The sequence below is a fragment of the Mustela erminea genome, chromosome 2 (genome assembly GCF_009829155.1).
Source record: "Mustela erminea isolate mMusErm1 chromosome 2, mMusErm1.Pri, whole genome shotgun sequence".
Classification (NCBI taxonomy): domain Eukaryota; kingdom Metazoa; phylum Chordata; class Mammalia; order Carnivora; family Mustelidae; genus Mustela; species Mustela erminea.
The window spans coordinates 2,670,514-2,691,148 of record NC_045615.1 but is presented as its reverse complement, the minus strand read 5'-3'; the positions used below and the strand labels follow the sequence as shown (position 1 = coordinate 2,691,148).

Sequence of the window (20,635 nt, the reverse complement as noted above, 5' to 3'; positions counted from 1 at the left end):
TCGGGCTCTCTGCTCAGCGGGAAGCCTGCTTCTCCTCTCCCACTCCCCCTGCTTGTGTTCCCTCTCTCTGTGTCTCTATCAAATAAATACATAAAATCTTAAAAAAAAAAAACAGTTTTTTTAAAAAAAGAAATACACATGTATTTACTCATTTGTGCAGAAGAAATACAGGAAGGATAAATCAGAAACTGAAGTTACCTATAGTGGGCACAGAGGAAAGGGGTGGAAGAAAGGGGGCACTGGGAAGAGTTTAAGAGCACTGAGGAGGGAGCAATGCTTCTCAAAGGATAACATTTTGGATAGCTTTGACTTCTAGAACAACAGTAATGTTTTACATATGTCCCCCCACCAAAATAAATAATTAAATCAACTAGCATGTGAAAGAAAACCCCAAACAGAATACAAGCAGTAATAAACCTAACTGTATTATAAATAGATAAAGCAACAAAGAAGGGTATAGGAAAAAAAGAACTAACAAAAGTAACTTTGGAAAATAGCATTTTGTCTGCATACTGCAAGGCTAAAGACATAGAGAAATATACACCAACACTGTATCTCTAGTTAGTAAATCTGTTTTCACAGCATGAATTGGCTTTATATACTTATTTCATGGGTATACTAGGATTGAACAGACAAGTGAATATATTGTAGGTAATGGGAATAGGAAAGGAAGACTAGACTGAATCTTGTGATGTTGGACTGGAATCAAAACTTACTCTTTTTAGGGTATATACAGATAGATATAGAAACAAATAAAAATGTGGGTATATGTGCAGGTTAGTCTGTTTATATCTATTTCCTAGCTCCTGAGAGGGCCTAGGACCTCAAAATCACTATATGTATTGATTTGGGGACTACAAATAAATTTTAGCAAGAAGGCATATATGCAAACACAGAACCTGCAAATAATGATCAATCATATATACTCATCATGAAATATACATTATCTCAAACACGGTCTCCAAACATAAGCAACAACTGACAGGATTATGGTAAGAATCAGATAATCAATAACTGGAGTTAGCAATTTTGATACTCAAAAGCAACCCCTAGTTCAAGCAAAAAAAAATAATGAAAGTTACAAGGAACAATTCAATGCAAACAGAATGCATTATTTTCAAATATATACAAGACAGCCACAAAGGGGCACCTGGCTGGCTCACTTGGTAGAACACGGCAACTCTTGATCTTGGGGCTGTGCGTTCAAACCCCATGTTGAGTATAGAGTACTTAAAAAAAAAAATGGTCACATAAATCTACTAGGTACCTCATCACAAAGGAGTCTCAAAAAAATTCCAAAGTATGAATATTATTCAAGTTATGTTCTCTAATTAAATTACATTAATTAGAATCAGTAACAAAATACTAACTCTAATAAAAAGTCCTGCATGACTGGAAACAAAAAAATATTACTTCATTATCCGAGAGCTAAAGAGAATTCTTAAAATATAAAATACTAAATGATAATAGGGGTGCCTGGGCAGCTCAGTGGGTTAAAGCCTCTGCCTTCGGCTCAGGTCATGATCCCAGAGTCCTGGGATAGAGCCCCTCATCGGGCTCTCTGCTCAGCGGGGAGCCTGCTTCCTCTTCTCTCTCTCTCTGCCTGCCTCTCCCCCAACTTGAGATTTTTGTCTGCCAAATAAATAGATAAAATCTTTTAGAAATAATAATAAATGATAATAAAAACCATGCATATCAAAATCTGTGGGACCCAGATAGAGCAGCACTTAAAGGGCAATATACACTGACATTTATTTTTTTAAAAACAGATATGGAAATATGTTTGTAAATGTCTAATCTGTACCTTAAAGGTTAAACAAGAAACTCCTAACAGTGACTGTAAGACTGGAACATATGAGGAGATGCTCGGTTTCATCAGTAATTGGAGAAATAATAATTGAAACAATAACATACTATTTTAGACTCATCATTTATACTCAAAAATATTAGAAAATGAGACAAAACCAAATTCTGGAGAGAAGGCTGTAAGGAAATAAGAACTCTTAGGTGTTACAGGCAGGCACATAGATCAGTACAGCTATTCTGAAGAGGAATCTGTGATTGTCAGTTCAAGAATGAAAGTATATACCCCTTTCCCTGACAATTCCACTCTTGTTGATAAACCACAGAGAAACTACAACATGGGAACATCAGTGGATTTATATAAGAATATCCATCATAGCAACGTCAACTATAGAAAGAAACTGCAGGCGACACAGGTGTCCGCCATCAAGAATAAATGACTACAATGTCAGAGATGTGAACTATGGAACACTATGCAGCAGGCAGAAAGCAATGACCAGGAGAACTTGGATGAATCTAAAAATATCACGGTAAGTGAAAAATATCCAAATTAACAGAAACAAAGCTACAGCGGTGGTTCTCAGTGTGCTCAGATTCATCTCAAGTGTGGTACATTGGTATCACATGGCAACTTTTTAGAAATAGAGATTTTCAGACTCTATCTCAGATCTAGTGAATCAGAAATTCCAGGTGGGGCCCAGCAATCTGTTTTGGAGCAACTGCTCCAGGAAATTATGATGCATGCTAACGTGTGGGGACCACTGAATAAGCACCATAATACTAATGTAAAATTAAAATACTTTATCCACCAAAACATTACATATTAAAAAATTAATGTAATGTATTCTCTGGTATATACTAAACATATCAGAAACATATATAATGGCAAGAAGGAGAAAAAAAATTAGAGTTCACAGATAAGAAAAAAAGTAAAACAGCAGAGAGGGACTTTGCAATGACTAGTAATAAATGTGTCATGACCTGAAGAGCTCGATTAATTCAACTGGGATTTTCTCACCTCCCAAAAAAGAAAGACTTTAAAATTCTAAATCCAGGTACTTCTCAATAAACCTAATATAAGTCACTCACATCTCTTGCCCATGCTTACTGGATTCAATTCCTAACTGACCTCCCTCCCTGTACCCACTCTCAGGCTTCCATTCAGTTTACCACTAAACAGCCAGAATAACTGTTTTGTTTGTTTGTTTTAGAGAGAGAGGGGAGGGAGAGAGGCAGAGGGAGAGTGAGAATCTTAAGCAGGCTCCATGCCCAAGAGGAGTCTGACATGGGGCTCAGCTCAATCTCACAACCCTGAGATTATGACCTGAGCCGAATTCAAGAGTCAGATGCTTAACCAACAGAGCCACCCAGGTGCCCTCTGAGAAACTGTTTTAAAACATAAATACAAATATATCATTCCCTAGCTCCAATCTCCAATGGCTTCCTACCACATTCAGAATCAAACCCAAACTCCTTACTACAGTTTGCGAGGCCTGACATCATCTAACCCCTGCCTATCTCTCTGATACACTGCCTACAACTTCCCCTTACTCATTATTCCATCTAGCAGAACTGGCCTTGTTACTATTCCTGGACTGCATTAGGCCAGCTCCAACCTCAGTACCTTTATACTTCACAGGTCCTCTGCAGGAATGTACTTACCCCTCCCCCGACCCCCACCACAAAGGCAGGGCTCATTCCCTCAGGTCTTTCAAGTTTTCTACTTACCAGTTAACACTTCTTCAAATAGGCCTTCCCTCATCTCCATCTAAATTAGCTATCCTAGAGCTCTTTTAGCCCCTTACCCTGACTTTTCACAGGCATAAACAAATACAAGATGCTGTCCCTTCAACAGAAAACAGAATAGGACTTGGCTTTGCTTGTTCATCTCTATCCCCAGAATTTTTTTTTTTTTAAGATTTTATTTATTTGACAGAGAGAAGATCACAAGTAGGCAGAAAGGCAGGCAGAGAGAGGGGGAAGCAGGCTCCCTGCTGAGCAGGGAGCCTGATGTGCAGCTCAATCCCAGGACCCTGAGATCATAACCTGAGCCAAAGGCAGAGGCCTAACCCACTGAGCCACCCAGGTGCCCCTCCATCCCCAGAATTTAACAGTGTTTCTCAACAGAAGCACTACTGACAATTTGAAAAGCATGGTTCTTTGTTGTTTAGGAGTTTCCTGCATATTGGATGATGTGTGTTTCCCTGGACCCAGCTCATTAAATACCAGTAGGACCTCTCAAGTATTGTGACAAACTATTCATTCGTATGTCTGTACATAATTATGTGTACATCTGCAGTATTTCTCAAAAATGGAACTGTTGGATCAAAATATGTGTACATTTTGAGACAGACACTGCAAAACAAACATGAAACTTAAATATGTAGACACTTATAAATATACTTAGATGACTTTTTTCTTTTTTTTGGTTGACTTTTGTTTTTGACATATCAACCTACACAGAATATTCCAAAGAAAAAGTTCATTAAATTCTAAATGAAATAAATCAGGCTGAGAAAAACAAAGACCATATGATTTCACTTCTGTGTGAAATCCAACACAAAGCAATGGAATAAATAAACAAACATACAAAAAGCAGAATCATACCTATAAATACAAAGAACATACTGATGGCTGCCAGAGGGGAACACACAGATGGTTGTTGGGGGACTCACAAAATGGGTGAAAGGAAGTAGGAGGTATACACTTCTAGTTATTGAATAAGTCATAGAAACAAGAGATACAGCATAGGGAACAGTAAAGATTATGGTAGCTACACTTGTGGTGAGCATAGACTTATAAACTTGTTGAATCACTACGTTGTACACTTGAAACTAATACAACATTGTGTGTTAACTAAACTCAAAAAAAGGACATTAAATTCATATATATACTTAAAAGCACATTCTCTTTTTCTCTATTTCCCAGCCAAGAACATGATATATCTTTTTATTTAACAAGGTCTTTGTTTCTGACTCCTGAAAAGACCAAGTCACCTTTTTGAAGTAATGAGATATATAAAAGCAAAATTCATATCCATATTTGAGTGTAATTTGGTTGATGCACTTCTTGGCCTCTAATCTGAAGATTTTTTTTCCTTATATATGCAATTGCACAATTACCTTGTATAATTCAATTATAAGCTCATGATTTTTTTAAAAAATATTTTATTTATTTGAGAAAGCAAGCATGAACAGCATGGAGGATCAGAGGAAGAGAGAGAAGCAGACTCACCGCTGAGCAAGGAGCCCAATGTGGGGGGTTGATCCCAGGACCCTGGGATCATGACCTGAGCTGAAGGCAGCCAGCCAACTGAGCCACCCAGGCCCCCTACAGGCTCATAATTATCAGATTTGTTCAGACACTCAAAAATCACTTCTATATTTCAGTGTGAACAGAATTTGTACTCCATTTCAACAATCCTTTCTGTATGTCAACAATTATTCATTAGTTGTCAACATGTCAACATGTCAACAATTGATCATCAAATAACATTTACATCACCTAGACATCTAAGAACATTTTCTCTTTGGTGACGCCTGTACATTTAGTATAACATATCCTATGCTGTATTATTGATTATATTTTCTGTGATATACATTTTATCCCTGTGACTTATTTATCTTACAACTGGAATTCTGTATCTCTTAATCCCCTCTACCTATTTTACTCAACTCCCTATATCCCGCCCCCTCTGACAATCACCAATTTGTTCTCTGTGTTTATAAATCTGCTTCTGTTTTGTTTGTTCATTTGTTTTGTAGATTCCACATATAAGTGAAATCATATACTATTTGTCTTTGTCTTGTTTCACTTAGCATAATATCCTCTAAGTCCATCCATGTTGTTGCAAATGGCCACATTTCATTCTCTTTTATGTTGGAGTAATATTCTATTATATCCGGTATATATATATACAGACCACATTTTCTTTATCCATTCATCTACTGATGGACACTTAGGTTACTTGGAATAGAGAAACATTTCAATGATACAGTCTGCAGGTATCATCTCCACCCATCCCAGATACATACTTAAAAGAACTTGGAAATTTACTGAGCAGCAGGGAAACAATTATTTTCTTAGCTTCTACCACTAATTTGTGTCCTCATAGATGACACTAAATTAATCTGAGGCTCTGGCAGGTAACACTGAACTCTTCTGATTCATGAATTTAAACCGCCCCTCTAACAGAAGAGGACAATCTATTTCTCCTGTATATTTTTCTGGCAGCTTTAGAATAATTGCTGCTTCTTTGAATGAGCACTAGGTAAGATGGCTGATTTGGATCTAGGAGTGATGCTGCACATACAATAAGTCTTTAGCCACTAGAAACTAAGCACAGTGAGACCATCACACTATGAGGGAGAAGCAGAACTAAAGACTACAAGAACAGCGAGCAGACTCAATTTCTCATCTCAAACTTATTCTGGCCACATTATAAATTTAGTTACCTGCACTATTCAAAAGTTACTTCTCTTTTATTTGCCAAGCACATATAGCTGAATCAATGGACATTAAATATGATTGTGCTTTGGTTCCACTGTACTCAAGTCTTTGCATTAGGTTCTAAAATAGTTTTATCTTTTATACACAATAGCGTGACTTGAATTCTTTTTTATTTTCTTTTTTTTAAATTTTATTTATTTATTTGACAGAGAGATAGAGATCACAAGTAAACAGAGAGGTAGGCAGAGAGAGAGGGGGAAGCAGGCTCCCCACTGAGCAGGAGCCCGATGCGGAGGCTAGTTCCCAGGACCCTGAGATCATAACCTGAGCTGAAGGTGGAGGCTTAACCCATTGAGCCACCCAGGCGCCCCGAATTCTTTTTTCTTAAATATTTTAGGGGTGCCTGGGTGGCTCAGTGGGTTAAAGCCTCTGCCTTTGGCTCATGTCATGATCCTGGGGTCCTGGGATCGAGCCCTGCATCGGGCTCTCTGTTCAGCCAGGGAGCCTGCTTCCTCCTCTCTCTCTGCCTGCCTCTCTGCCTACTTGTGATCTTTGTCTGTCAAATATATAAATAAAATCTTTAAAAATATATATAATATATTTTATTTATTTATTTGAGAGAAAGAAAGAGAAAGAGCAGGGGGAGGAGCAAAGGGGGAGGGAAAGAGAGAATTCCAAGCAGGGCTCCAAAGTGCAGCCCAACATGAGGTTCGACCTCACAGTGCTGAGATCATGACCTGGGTTGAAATCAACAGTCGAATGCTTAACAAACGGAGCCACCCAGGTGCCCCTACTTTATTTTAATTCTAATTATTTTTTCTCATCATTCAATTTTCCAAATATATTTAAGTAAATTGTGAGTTTCCATTAACTTCATTAACTTTAATCATTTTTTCCTTTAATGAACAATGATTAACTGCTTACCATGTGCAACAATATAAAAAATTATTCCTATGATAAACTAAGTGCCTGCTTATTTAGCATCAGGCGTTAATCTAAAAGTAAATCGTAGGGGCACCTGGGTGGCTCAGTGGGTTAAAGCCTCTGCCTTCGGCTCAGGTCGTGATCCCAGGATCCTGGGATCGAGCCCCGAGTCGGGCTCTCTGCTTGGCAGGGAGCCTGCTTCCTCCTCTCTCTGTGCCTGCCTCTCTGCCTACCTGTGATCTCTCTCCCTCAAATAAATAAATAAAGTCTTTAAAAAAAAAAATTGTTCTAGGATTGCTATGACATTTAGTATCCTTTTTAAAATAAATAAATAAAAGTAAATCGTAGCCCAGCAATTTATGGTTTTATAATTAAGATCTGCTAATTCAAACCCTGTTTAGGGTGAATAGCCATTTATGTCATTTAAACACAGCCTATACACTATCTTGAAGAGGAATGGTTGGTAAGCATTTAACTTATTTGCAAAGCTGGGTTAATACAGCTTCCTATATGTCTACTACATATAGAAGCTACAAGAAGGAACAGATCTTTCTTCTATAAATGAATACATTTCTCTAACACTTTAATACTGGAAGTACTGAAGTTTATAAATTCTGCCAGTGTTCTCATTTTAATTTTTTCTACTAAAGAAAGGAAAGCAAATTTCTAAAAAAAAAAAAAAGACAATATGATCGTTCCAATGTATCCAGTTTAATTTTTACCTCTATACTGAAATAGCCTCTGTCCACATAATCACCCAGAAAGAGGTAGCGTGTGTTACTAGGTGATCCTCCAACTTCAAACAACTTCATCAGGTCAAAGAATTGTCCATGAATGTCACCACACACTAGGGAAAAAAGGACACAAAGTGAGATGAAAAATTATGTCTTATCATTTAAAGATTATATAATTGCCATTAAAAGATCATAGTTTAGCTTTTAAATCACATAAGCTTTTGAATGGAATGTTCTATAATTGTGGTCAATCTATCAATACTGAATAGTCCTACTGAAAATATTAGGTATTTTAAATTTTATTTCTTTGATGAATAACAAACATACTGAATAATCCAAAGACTATCTCATAATTCCTAGAAAAATTATCACATAGCTTAGTTGGTTATTTGTAATCATTTTTCAAATTAGCTCAAATCTAAGTGCCACCATGCAATTAGTTCTCATACCCGTGATTGGAGCCTCTACTTCTATCATGGTCTTCTCTTGTCTCAGGATGGCAGCCCCATCATTGATTATCTTTAAGGCTACTTCCTCTTCCAGTCGCCCTTCCTTCACCAAATGGTTTTTCAAAATATCAATTTTAGGTTTCCCATTCTCAAATACTTCCTTCAAAGTAAGCCGTTGGGTTGGAGGAAAGGGAACAGCTAGGAGGAGAGAAAAAGTTATTTAAAATACTTAAATGTACAGAGAACCATGACCCCATTTCTTTATGCAACAAATTAAACCTAATACATCACTATGATCTCACATCCACAACACCAGAAGTATATGGGGAAAGAAATCTGAGATACTATCATACTATAGATGATAGATTCTAATTTTTAAAAAGGCCACAGTTAAAGTCAAAGTTATTTAGGAGATGTATGCATATCTGTGTAGGTATGGATTATGTTTTTACATATAAACATGAAAGACTTGAAGATGATTCAGAAAATAAACTAAAAGACCAGGGACTAGATGATATGAGTATCTTTTCTCTATGGAAAAGGTGTTAAAAATGAAACTGTGGTTAAAATGAAGGGAAAGAAATCACAACACTGAAGGGCATTTATTTTTCCATAGAACTGACATAATGGAACCGTGTTTTAGAAGTCTGACTTCAGCTCCTGATCAGGGGAATCATAGTTGTATACTTTATTATTAAAAGGTAGTTGACTAAGATATTACTGATAACAAGCACACTGCTAACTGAATAGAGCTGTTCCTGAGAATTACTCACTACGGTAAAACAGCATAAAGTTGGAGAGAACAGATAAGGAAGGTCTAGCTGTGTTTTCTAATCTGTAAATGCTAAAAACTAACTTCAGTTTATTCTTGATATAAAGTTCATGTAATATCATTGTGAACTACCAACTTTAACAAAATTTTTTGACTTTTTTTTTTTTTTAAAGATTTTATTTATTTATTTGACAGAGAGAAATCACAAGTAAGCAGAGAGGCAGGCAGAGAGAGGAGGAAGCAGGCTCCCCACAGAGCAGAGAGCCCGATGCGGGGCTCGATCCCAGGACCCTGGGATCATGACCCGAGTCGAAGGCAGAGGCTTTAACCCACTGAGCCAACCAGGCACCCCTTTTTCGGACGTTTTTAAAATTGGCCATCATCTCATTGTATGATGGAAGTCTACTTAAGATTATAATGTAGTCTACTTTAGATTATCTATGATCTAACATCTACAAGCCTATGCATTTAAAAGATGAGCTCATTTTAATTTGTAATTTATGCCTGGTGGTTCTACTTCTAGCTTTATGGTACGCGGCTCCTGGCCAGCTTAGTCAGAGGAGCAAGCAACTCTTGATCTTGGGGTCATGAGTTCAAGCACCATGTTGAGATTATTTAAATAAGTAAATAAACTTTAAAGGTGGGGGGGGCACCAAAATGAACAAGACAGTAAACAACATGTGTTGGAAAGGCTGTGGAGAAAGGGCAACCCTCTTAAACTGTTGATGGGAATACAAGTTGGTGCAGCCACTTTGGAAAACAGCGTGGAGATTCCTTAAGAAATTAAAAATAGAGCTACCCTATGACCCTGCAATTGCACTCCTGGGTATTTACCCCAAAGATACAGATGGAGTGAAAAGAAGGGCCATCTGTACTCCAATGCTCATAGCAGCAATGGTCACAGTTGCCAAAATGTGGAAAGAGCCAAGATGCCCTTCAACAGATGAATAGATAAAGAAGACATGGTCCATATATACAATGGAGTATTCTGCCTCCATCAGAAAGGATTAATACCAACTTTTTTATTAACATGGATGGGAATGGAGGAAATTATGCTGAGTGAAATAAGTCAAGCAGAGAGAGTCAATTATCATATGAGGTTTCACTTACTTGTGGAGCACAGGAATAATACGAAGGACATTAGAAGAAGGAAAGGAAAAGTGAATTGGGGGAAATTGGAGAGGAAGACAAACCATGAGAGACTGTGGACTCAGAAACAAACTGAGGGTTTTGGAGGGGAGGGGTTGGTGGGTTAGATAAGCCTTGTGGTGGGTATTATGGAGGGCACATATTGCATGGAGCACTAGGTGTGGTGCATAAACAATGAATCTTGGAACATTGAAAAAAAAATCAAATTAAAAAAAATACAACCTAAAGAAAAGAGGGGCGGCACCTGGGTAGCTCAGCTGGTTAAGTGTCCAACTCTTGATTTCAGCTCAGGTCATGATCTCAGGGTTCTGAGATCTAGCCCCATGTTGGGCTCTGAGCTGGATGTGAAGCCTGCTTAGGATTCTTTCCCTCCTTCTCCCTCTCCCCCAAGCCTGCACACACGGTGTGTGACTTCACTCTTACTCTCTCTCAAAAAAAAAAAAAAAAAGAAAAGAAAAAGAAAGAAAAGAAAAAAGAGAACTAAGCTGAAATCTACAGGCACTATAAAAATTTTAGACTTAAAAATCCTATGGTAAGTTCACCATGCTCTTAGCTACAACTTGACTCATTTGGGTTATTCAAAGCTTACTGAAAAAATTATAGTACCGGGGCACCTGGGTGGCTCAGATGGTTAAGCAACTGACTTCAGCTCACGTCATGATCCTAGAGTCCCGGGATCAAGCCACACATGAGCTCCCTTCTCAGCAGGGATCCTGATTCTCCATCTCTTCCCATCTCTTCCCAGCTCAGTGCTCTCTTTCTCTCTCTCTCAAATAAATAAATAAAATATTTTTTTTAAAAAGTGGAAAAACTAAGAATATAAGTCTTAGAAAAGTTCTCTTTAAAGAAATTTACACAAGGTTCAATCAAGAGCCTATGTATGTGACTTCAGAGAACACCAAGTCCTCTGAAATCTTGATTCAGAAAAATAAATGGACGGTTCCACATTTAATCATTCCCCTTTTCATACTTAATTTACCTCTTTTTGATTTTCAAGCTCTTACTCTCAATTTCTGGCTAACCAATCTGCCCTTCTCCATTTTGAAATGAACCCCACAGAGAGCCTGACTGTTTTTATCCCCACTATGTAAATAAAAGAAATTGGCCAACAAACTAAAAATAAATGAAACGATATAAAATCAAATATATTAGAGTTGACAAAAAAGGTATTATAATAGAGGTAGTTCCAGAGACAAGAGATCCACAGATATTATTTGACTTCTAACAGCAATATTATTACCACTAATGAAAATAATTTCCCTTCAATACTTAGTTGTAATCAGGTAACAGTTTACAAAATAGGAAAATCATTTTTTCTATATGTCATAAAAGTTATGAAAGGAGAGGTGACAACAACCTAAAGAACTCTTGAGAAAGAAATTTAGAAAGGTATCTTTTCTTTCTCTCAAATTCTTCCATTGTGATTTACTTAAAAAACGAGTAAACAAGTCACTTAGTAAATGAAAACAAAAGCAAGGCTGAAGTGGATCAAGGGGATTAAGCCCAGCTAAAAGAAATGGGACACAGCTGATCCAGGAACACTAAAGGGAATTAAGATGGGCTTGAGACAATATGCTTAACAGAAAGTTCCAGAAGAGTCCTAAATTTTTAGCTAAGGACAAATAAAATCAATTTCCTTCAAATCAGAAGAAAAGAATCTTCAACCTTAAAGGAGTGGGTCCTCTCTTCAAGTTATTCCTAGCTATGTTTAGAAGCCCTGAATTCCATCTTCCTTATTAGAAAGTTGTATACACACTATAGTTGACATTGATTCATACAAGAGTGGGAACAGCCCCCATCCTGAGAGGACTAAAGGAAATCTAGCTAAGTTTAGTCATGGAAAGAAATAGCAAGAGCTTTCCAATTAAACTTTAAACCTATATTTTTTAAAAAATATGCCCCAAGTACAGTGACCATATGTCCGAGTATGCCTATTTGGATATTCTCAAGATTATTTATCTTGTCCTAATGTGATTTAATAGCATCCTCTTTTACTCTCAAGTATCCTGATTTAAATCACCTACCCAGAAACAATATTCTCCAGAATCAGCTGGGGTGTTTGTTTAGAATGTAGATTCTTCGGCATTAGCCTGGTAGAATCAAAACTTTTGGGGACTCTGCACAGTCATCTGTTTTGTTAACAGGCATCCCAGGCAACAGTTGTGCACGCTAAAATTGGTTAGAGTGCACCAGGAAAATGGTTTAAGGGAACTCTAAGTAAAGACACAACTAATCTTGGGACATCTGGATGGCTCAGTTTGTTAAGCATCTGCCTTCAGCTCAGGTCATGATCTTAGGGTCTTAGGATCAAGCCCCGCATTGGGCTTCTTGCTCAGCAGGGAGTGTACATCTCTCTCTCCTTCTACCTGCCACTAGCTCTGCTTGCGCTCCCCCTCTTTCTCTATCAAATAAATAAATAAAATCTTAAAAATTAAAAAGATACAACTAATCTCAAATAATCAGCACCTTCATTCCCAGTCATCACAAAGTAATAGTTTACAGGTCTTTATGTCCTTTTCCCAGTCTCTACTGTGACCACATGGAAACAGAAGTTTGGAATTTCTGAATGAAAAAAAAGAGGATCTAGAGTAGTGCTTTGCAAACTACTTGTGGGAACTGCCTCACTCCAAGCTCTAACCTGTCAAAACCTGTACTTTGTAAAATGCAGTAAAAATAAATCACTAGAAAAATGATCACATGCTTAGATGCTGTGCCAATGTCAAACTGCTATTTAAGTTCTTAAACGCTCAATTTCTGTACTTATTGAAGCTAATAACAGGTTATAAACTGACACGGATCCATGGACCACACTTTGCATGTAACACTGGTTTAGATAAACATGGAGTCAGGGGAACAAGAATAGGACTAAAATTAAAATCTGAATACTATGTATGTACACATCTTCAAGCCAGAGTTTATTTTATCTAATGTACACATAAGAGGATTTTCAGCTGACTTCACTATTCACTTCACAGTGAATAATCTTTTCTAAGAACCCAAGTCTCCATCACATTCATTTCCAACTGTTTTTAATGGCACACAGGATTTCACTAACAAGAAATAGAACAAAACACTATATGCAGGCAATGAACAAGCTGAAGTTTCAGCTTCTAACATCTTACACCTACTTTAAACTATGAAGTATATGAATTCTAACACAGAGTTTCAGTTCCTACATCCTTTCAAATTATAAACCAACTACTCAACACCAAGCACTGGAGTTTCTCTTCTTCGTTTCTGAGGCTGTGTGTCACCTCTTTAAACACTCCACTTATGGTCATACTTCTAAAACAATGTTTTAGCACAATTTTTCAAATTCCAAAGAAAATGTATTTAAGTTATTCGAGACATTTTATTTGTTCAAAAAATTAAATTAGGCATTTTTAAATGAAAGAATCAAATGTCAACAGTGTCAGCATTCAATTTACTGCTTTATCAGGGCGCCTGGGTGGTTCAGTGGGTTAAAGCCTCTGCCTTCGGCTCATGATCCCCGGGTCCTGGGATCGAGCCCCACATCGGGCTCACTGCTCAGCAGGGAGCCTGCTTCCTCCTCTCTCTCTGCCTGCCTCTCTGCCTCCTTGTGATTTCTGTCAAATAAATAAATAAATCTTTAAAAAAAATTTACTGCTTTATCAGTTATATCATATCATAATTTGGGAGGGGGGAGTGATCCCTTCATTTTTAATATAGGTCTGTTATTTTATAAACTACAAACCCTACCAATGAAGAAGAGTTAACAAAGGGATTGAAGGGTCTCAAAACACCAGCATAGAGTTAAAAGAAAACTAAAACAAAAATAACTATGAACCAAAAGGTGACTTATCCAGAAATGTGACAATTCAGGGAATATAAAATTATGGTACTTGGGTGCCTTGGTGGCTCAGCGGGTTAAAGCCTCTGCCTTTGGCTCGGTCATGATCTCAGGGTCCTGGGATCGAGCCCCGCATCATGCTCTCTGCTCAGCAGGGAACCTGTGTCCCCCTCTCTCTCTGCCTGCCTCTCTGTCTGCTCATGATCTAGGTCAAATAAATAAATAAAATCTAAAAAATAATAAAGTAAAATTACGGTACTTTTTTCCCCTGAAGAGTAGAAGAGGTCTTGTAATTCAAGGATGACTGGTATTTTAAAAAGCCACCTGAGGGACGCCTGGGTGGCTCAGTGGGTTAAGCTGCTGCCTTCGGCTCAGGTCATGATCTCAGGGTCCTGGGATTGAGTCCCACATCGGGCTCTCTGCTCAGCGGGGAGCCTGCTTCCTCCTCTCTCTCTCTGCCTGCCTCTCTGCCTACTTGTGATCTCTCTCTGTCAAATAAATAAATAATAAAATCTTTAAAAAAAAAAAAAAAAAGCCACTTGAAGTGTAGCCACATAAAAAATAAATATTCACAATAAATAATGGGGGAAAATGATTTGGCATAAATAATAAAACTAAAGAATTGTGAAAATGGTTTTATTTCATAATTAACATAATTTGCAGCATAATCAAGTATAACTAAGGGTTTTATCACAAACCTTGTAAAAACTGAGTAGCCTAAAGGCTCCTTTGAACTCCAGGCTCTTAAGTTCAACCACCCAATTAATATCTACTTGGATGTTTAATACATATTTAAAATTTAACATGTCACGGAAACAACCTAAGAGTTGACTAATGGATGAATGGATATAGAAATGATGATATTTTCATACAAAGGAATTTTATTCAGCCATAAAATATGAGAAAGTTCTACTATTGGTGACATTATGGATGATACTGGAGGGTATTATCTTAAGTGAAATAAGTCAGAGAAAGACAAATACTGTATGATCTCACCACATGTAGATTCAAACCAAAATAAAACTCACAGAAAAAGAGATGGGACCTGTGGATACCAGAGACCAGAGGCAGAGGTGGAGGGGAGGTGGAAATGGGAGCACTGTAGTCAAAAGATACAAATTTCTGGGGCACCTGGGTAGCTCAGTTGATTGAACGTCCGACTCTTGATTCTGGCTCAGGTCATGATCTCAGGGTCCTGAGATCAAACCCCATGTAGGGCTCCGAACTCAATGGGGAGTCTGCTTGGGATTTACTCTCTCCCTCTCTCTCTGCCCCCTGACCCACACACTCTCTCCCTAAAACAAATCTTTTTTAAAAAGACATAAACTTCCAGTGATAAGGTAAATAAATACTAGGGATATAATATACAACATGATAACTACAACTAACACAGCTGTAAGATCTATAGGACAGTTGTTAAGAGTAAATCCTAAGGGGGGAAAAAAAAAAGCAAATCCTAAGAGTTCTCATCACAAGCAGAAAATTCTTTTTCTTTTCTTCTTTCTTTTCTTTTTATTGTATCTATATGAAAAGATGGATGTTAGCTAAGGTTACTGTGGTAATCATTTTAAACTATATGTAAATCAAACCATGATGCTGCATGCTTTAAACTTATACGGTGAGAAAAAATTAACATATGTCCAAAATTAAACTTATTATTTCCCATACCACCTCTAGTCTTTTCCATCTAAATATATAGAACCACACTCAACCCAGTTGCTCAGGCCAAAAAGCTAGGCAGTCCTCCCTTAATCACAATTTCCCCAATACTCCCCAAATCCCAATTTATCAGGAAGTCTGGCTGATTCCATCTTTTTTTTTTTTTTAAGATTTTATTTATTTTGTTTGACAGAGATCACAAGTAGGCAGAGAGGCAGGCAGAGAGAGAGGGAAGAGGAAGCAGGCTCCCTGCTAAGCAGAGAGGCCGATGCGGGGCTCAATCCCAGGACCCTGGGATCATGACCTGAGCCAAAGGCAGAGGCTTTAACCCACTGAGCCACCCAGGCGCCCCCCCCTCTTTTTTTTTTAAGTAAGCTCTGGGCACACCTGGGTGGTTGTTGGTTAAGCATCTGCCTTCAGCTCAGGTTGTGATCTCAGGTCCTAGGATCAAGTCTCCCATCCTGCTCCTTGCTTAGTGGGGAGCCTGCTTTTCCTTCCGCCTATTGCTCCTACTGCTTTGTGGTCTCTCTCTCTCTGACAAATAAATAATAAAATCTCACCAAAAAAAAAAGGTAAGCTCTGTGTCCAATGTGGGATTTGAACCCATGACCCAGAGGTGAAGAGTCACACACAGTCACATGCTCTGCCTAATCTCTATAAAATATACCTCAAATTTGGACAGTCTGGGGTGCCTGGGTGGGTCAGTCGTTGGGTGTCTGCCTTCGACTCAGGTCATGATTCCAGGGTCCTGGGATGGAGCCCCACACTGGGCTCCCTGCTGGGTGGGAGACCTGCTTTTCCCTCTCCCACTCCCCCTGCTTGTGTTCCTTCTCTTGCTGTGTCTCTGTCAAATAAATAAATAAAATCTTAAAAAAAAAAAATCTGACAGTCTCCAGCTGGCCCTCATTTGTGTTGGGAGCGCAATGCAACCATTCTAACAGGTGTGAGATGATGTCTTCACTGTGGTTTCAATATGCGTTTTCTTGATAATTAGTGAGTGATATCGAACAGCTTTTCATGTACCCGTTGACCTTCTATATGTCTTCTTTGGGAAAATGTCTATTCAGTTCCTTTCCCCCTTTTGTTAATCAGACTGTTTGCTTATTTTTGCTGTTAAGTTGTACAAGTTCAAGGGGCGCCAGGGTGGCTCAGAGGGTTAAAGCCTCTGCCTTCAGCTCAGGTCACGATCCCAGAGTCCTGGAATCGAGCCCAGCATCGGGTTCTCTGCTCAGCATAGAACTTGCTTCCTCCTCTCTCTGCCTGCCTCTCTGCCTGCTTGTGATCACTGTCTGCCAAATAAATAAATAAAATCTTAAAAAAATAATAATAATAATAATCTAAAACTAGCCTAGGGACACCTGGGAGGCTCAGCCAGTTAAGTATCTGCTTTCAGCTCAGGTCATGATCCCTGGGTCAGCAGACTGAGTCCCACATCTGGCTCCTTGCTCAGCCGGGAGCCTGCTTTTCCCTCTGTGTGCTGCTCTCCCTGCTCATGCCATCTCTCTCTGACAAATAAATAAATAAACTCTTTAAAAAAATGAATCAAACTAAAGAATGATCCAAGAGTAAGGGAATATTGGAGCTGAATATAGAGAAAAAGTTGGCATTTTTATAATGTGTTCTAGGCAATCTGTAAGTTGTTTCTATTAGTCCTCCAAATTCAAAATCAGAGGATTTTAAGAAATTTCAAGTTAGAAAATTGGGTGCTCACTTCAGCAGTACATGTACTAAAATTAGAACGATACAGAGATTAGCATGGCCCCTGTACAACAATGATACACAAATTTGTGAAGTGTTCCACAGTTTTCAGATGCAGTGAAAAGAAGGAGCAAACACACTCCAATGTTCATAGCAGCAATGTCCACTACAAGCAGACTGTGGAAGGAGTGGAGATATCCTTCAACAGATGAATGGATAAAGAAGTGGTTCAAATATAATGGAATATTCCTCAGCCGTCAGAAAGGATGAATACTTACTATTTGCACTGACATGGATGGAACTTGAGGGGATGATGCTGAGTGAAATAAATCAAGCAGATTGAAACACAATTATCATATGGTTCCACCCCTATGTGGAACATAAGGAATAGAATGAAGGACCACAGGGGAAGGGAGGGAAAACTGAATGGGAAGTTGTACAAGTTAATCTTTTTATCCATTTAAAAACAAACTAAGGGTTACAGAAGGGAGGGGGGTGGAGGGACGGGGTAACCGGATGATGGGTATTAAGGAGGGCACGTATTGTGATGAGCACTGGGTGTTATATTCAACTAATGAATCACTGAACACTACAACAAAAACTAATGATGTACTATATGTTGACTAACTGAACATAATAAAAAAAGGTTAGAAAATTGGGGACTGGGATGCCCTACATTAATTTTCATTAATATCACATATTAAACTAAAAACGGTTACATGCTAAGCCTTAGGCTAGACACAGCAAAATGTGTTACTAGATTAGCTTTCTAATTTTGACCTATTATGAATAAAGTTGCTATGGGAGCACCTGGCTGGCTCAGTCAGTGAAGCACGTGATCCTTGATCTTGGGGTCATGAGTTCAAGCCCCATGCTGGGTGTGGGGATTACTTTAAAAAATAAAATAAAATGAATAAAAGTTGCTATGAACATTTTTCTATCTCTCTTACAGTGGACATAAACACTCCTCTCTCTTGGGTATATATTCAGGGGTGGGACTGCAAGATAGGGGGTAGACATAAGTTTTGTCAAACAGTTCACCAAAGGCTTATACTATTTTATTCACATCAGTGAGTTGTGAGGGTTCTAGTTTCTCTATAGCCTTGCCAACATTTGGTATTGGTTAAGCTTTTAAATTTTATTCAATAATAGTGAGTGTCTACAGGTACCTCTTTGGGGTTCTAATTTACAAATCCATGATGAAAAATAATGTTGAGCACATTTCCATCTGTTTATTGGCCATTTAGCTATCTTTGGGACATGTCTAATCAATCTTTTTATCCATTTAAAAATTTACTTAATAGGGGCGCCAGGGTGGCTCAGTGGGTTAAGCCTCTGCCTTCGGCTCAGGTCATGATCTCAGGGTCCTGGGATCGAGCTCTGCATCGGGCTCTCTGCTCAGCAGGGAGCCTGCTTCCTCCTCTCTCTCTGCCTGCCTCTTTGCCTGCTTGTCATCTCTCTCTATCAAATAAATAACATCTTAAAAAAAAATTTACTTAACATATTATTTCCATTAACTAGTAAAAGTTCTTACATATTCTGAGTAGGTCCCCTTTATCAGATATATACTTCTTTCCTTAATCATCTTTACTTACATAAGCATACAATTTAATGAGTTTTATATTTTATATTTTTTAATAATCATTATAACAGAATAGACTATGCAGAAATTCTTTAAACTTTCTTTTTTGAAAATATAGAAACTTAATTTCTTTGAGGAAATAATGGATGTATCACAAATTTAATGATTTTCTTACTGACAGGCTTTTTCAGAAAAAAATTTATATACTTTTATAAATTATATTATAGTGAAAATTCTTATATATATATATATATATATATATATATATATATATATATATCTGTGTCCACATCTGATTATTCCCCTATAATAGATGTCTAAAACTTGCACATAATTATTTACTGTTGTATAACAAATTACCTAAAACTTAGTGACTTTCTTTTTTCTTTTTTCTTCTCTTTTTAGAGAGGGGCGGAGGAGAAGAGGGAGAGAGAAAATCTTAAGCAGGCCAATCCAGGGCTTGATCTCACGACCCTGAGATCATGACCTGAGCCAAAACCAGGGGTCAGACACTTAACCAACTGAGCCACCCAAGCACCCCAAAACTTAGTGGCTTTAAAACAACAATAATTATTGTTACCTCCCACAGATTCTGTGGACCATGAATTCAGCACTGGAAACAGTGGGGCTGACTTGTTTCTCTTCCATGATATCGAGAGCTCCACCAGATACTTGATAGCCAGGAGCTGGAATCATCTGAAAGCTCACTCACTCACTCATCGAGTGGTTAAGACGGGCTATTGGCTGAGGCTTAGCTCAGGTTTGGAATGAGAAGATCTACACGTGGCCTGCTCACGTGACTGAGTTCCAAGAACATGGATCCCAAGAAAAAGAAAAAGCCAAGAGGAACCTGTATCCTTTTTATATTCTAGCCTCAGAAATCACATCCTATCACTCCCACCACACCCAGCTGGTTGGAACAGTAGCAAGCTTGCCCAAATTCAAGGGGAGAGGAAATGGATTCCACCTATTAATGGAGGGTGGCAAAATCCTGTGAGTATCTCGACTAGATATACAGCTGTGGCCATTTCTTGAAAAGGAGAATCTGTCATATTTTCTCTATTTCAAAGTAAAAAAAATAGTAAGTTCCCAATGCCTCTAACAATACCTCTAAATCAGAGCTCTTTTAAAATTGTCCATCCTATATTTTCTAAGCAATTACCAAATGAGAATATTTATTCATTTATTATAAGGAAAACATTAGATACATTCCCAAATGTTTCAAAAGTAATTTAGGGTGCTACATGAGAAGTTGCATAAACTAAATATTTTCTGATCTGCTAGTTGTTGAAAAAAAAAATCAGCATTTTTTTCTTCTAAATGAACAGAAGGGATAAAAATGCAAAAATAAACTATTGCTATAAGGCAAAATTTTAAAAATACTTGGTTCAAAATAAAATGTCAAATTCCCAGTTTTATTAAAATTTTTTTTTTAAAGATTTTATTTATTTATCAGAGAGAGACGGGGGAGAGAGCGAGCACAGGCAGACAGAATGGCAGGCAGAGGCAGAGGGAGAAGCAGGCTCCCTGCCGAGCAAGGAGCCTGATGTGGGACTTAATCCCAGGACGCTGGGATCATGACCTGAGCCGAAGGCAGCTGCTTAA

At 38.0% G+C, this 20,635-nt stretch overlaps 1 protein-coding gene, 1 long non-coding RNA gene and 1 other non-coding gene across 4 annotated transcripts in view; 2 read left to right on the top strand and 1 right to left on the bottom strand.

Moving 5' to 3' along the window:
* Nucleotides 1-20,234, top strand: part of LOC116584172 — a 59,611-nt gene extending 39,377 nt beyond the window's left edge. Inside the window, exons 2-3 of the long non-coding RNA XR_004283078.1 lie at nt 2,130-2,333; nt 19,620-20,234. This is a non-coding gene — a long non-coding RNA (uncharacterized LOC116584172). The remainder of the gene's footprint in view (nt 1-2,129; nt 2,334-19,619) is intronic.
* The window catches only part of PPP3CC (protein phosphatase 3 catalytic subunit gamma), a 96,066-nt gene that overhangs the window by 43,023 nt on the left and 32,408 nt on the right, over nt 1-20,635 (bottom strand). For both annotated transcript variants that reach the window (XM_032332142.1, XM_032332141.1), the window contains exons 2-3: nt 8,360-8,557; nt 7,899-8,023 (exon numbers count right to left, since the gene is read on the bottom strand). In XM_032332142.1, the coding sequence (XP_032188033.1) occupies nt 7,899-8,023; nt 8,360-8,557 (323 nt within the window). The remainder of the gene's footprint in view (nt 1-7,898; nt 8,024-8,359; nt 8,558-20,635) is intronic.
* Nucleotides 17,454-17,557, top strand: LOC116585405. The gene has a single exon (XR_004283603.1). It is a non-coding gene; the product is annotated as a U6 spliceosomal RNA (small nuclear RNA).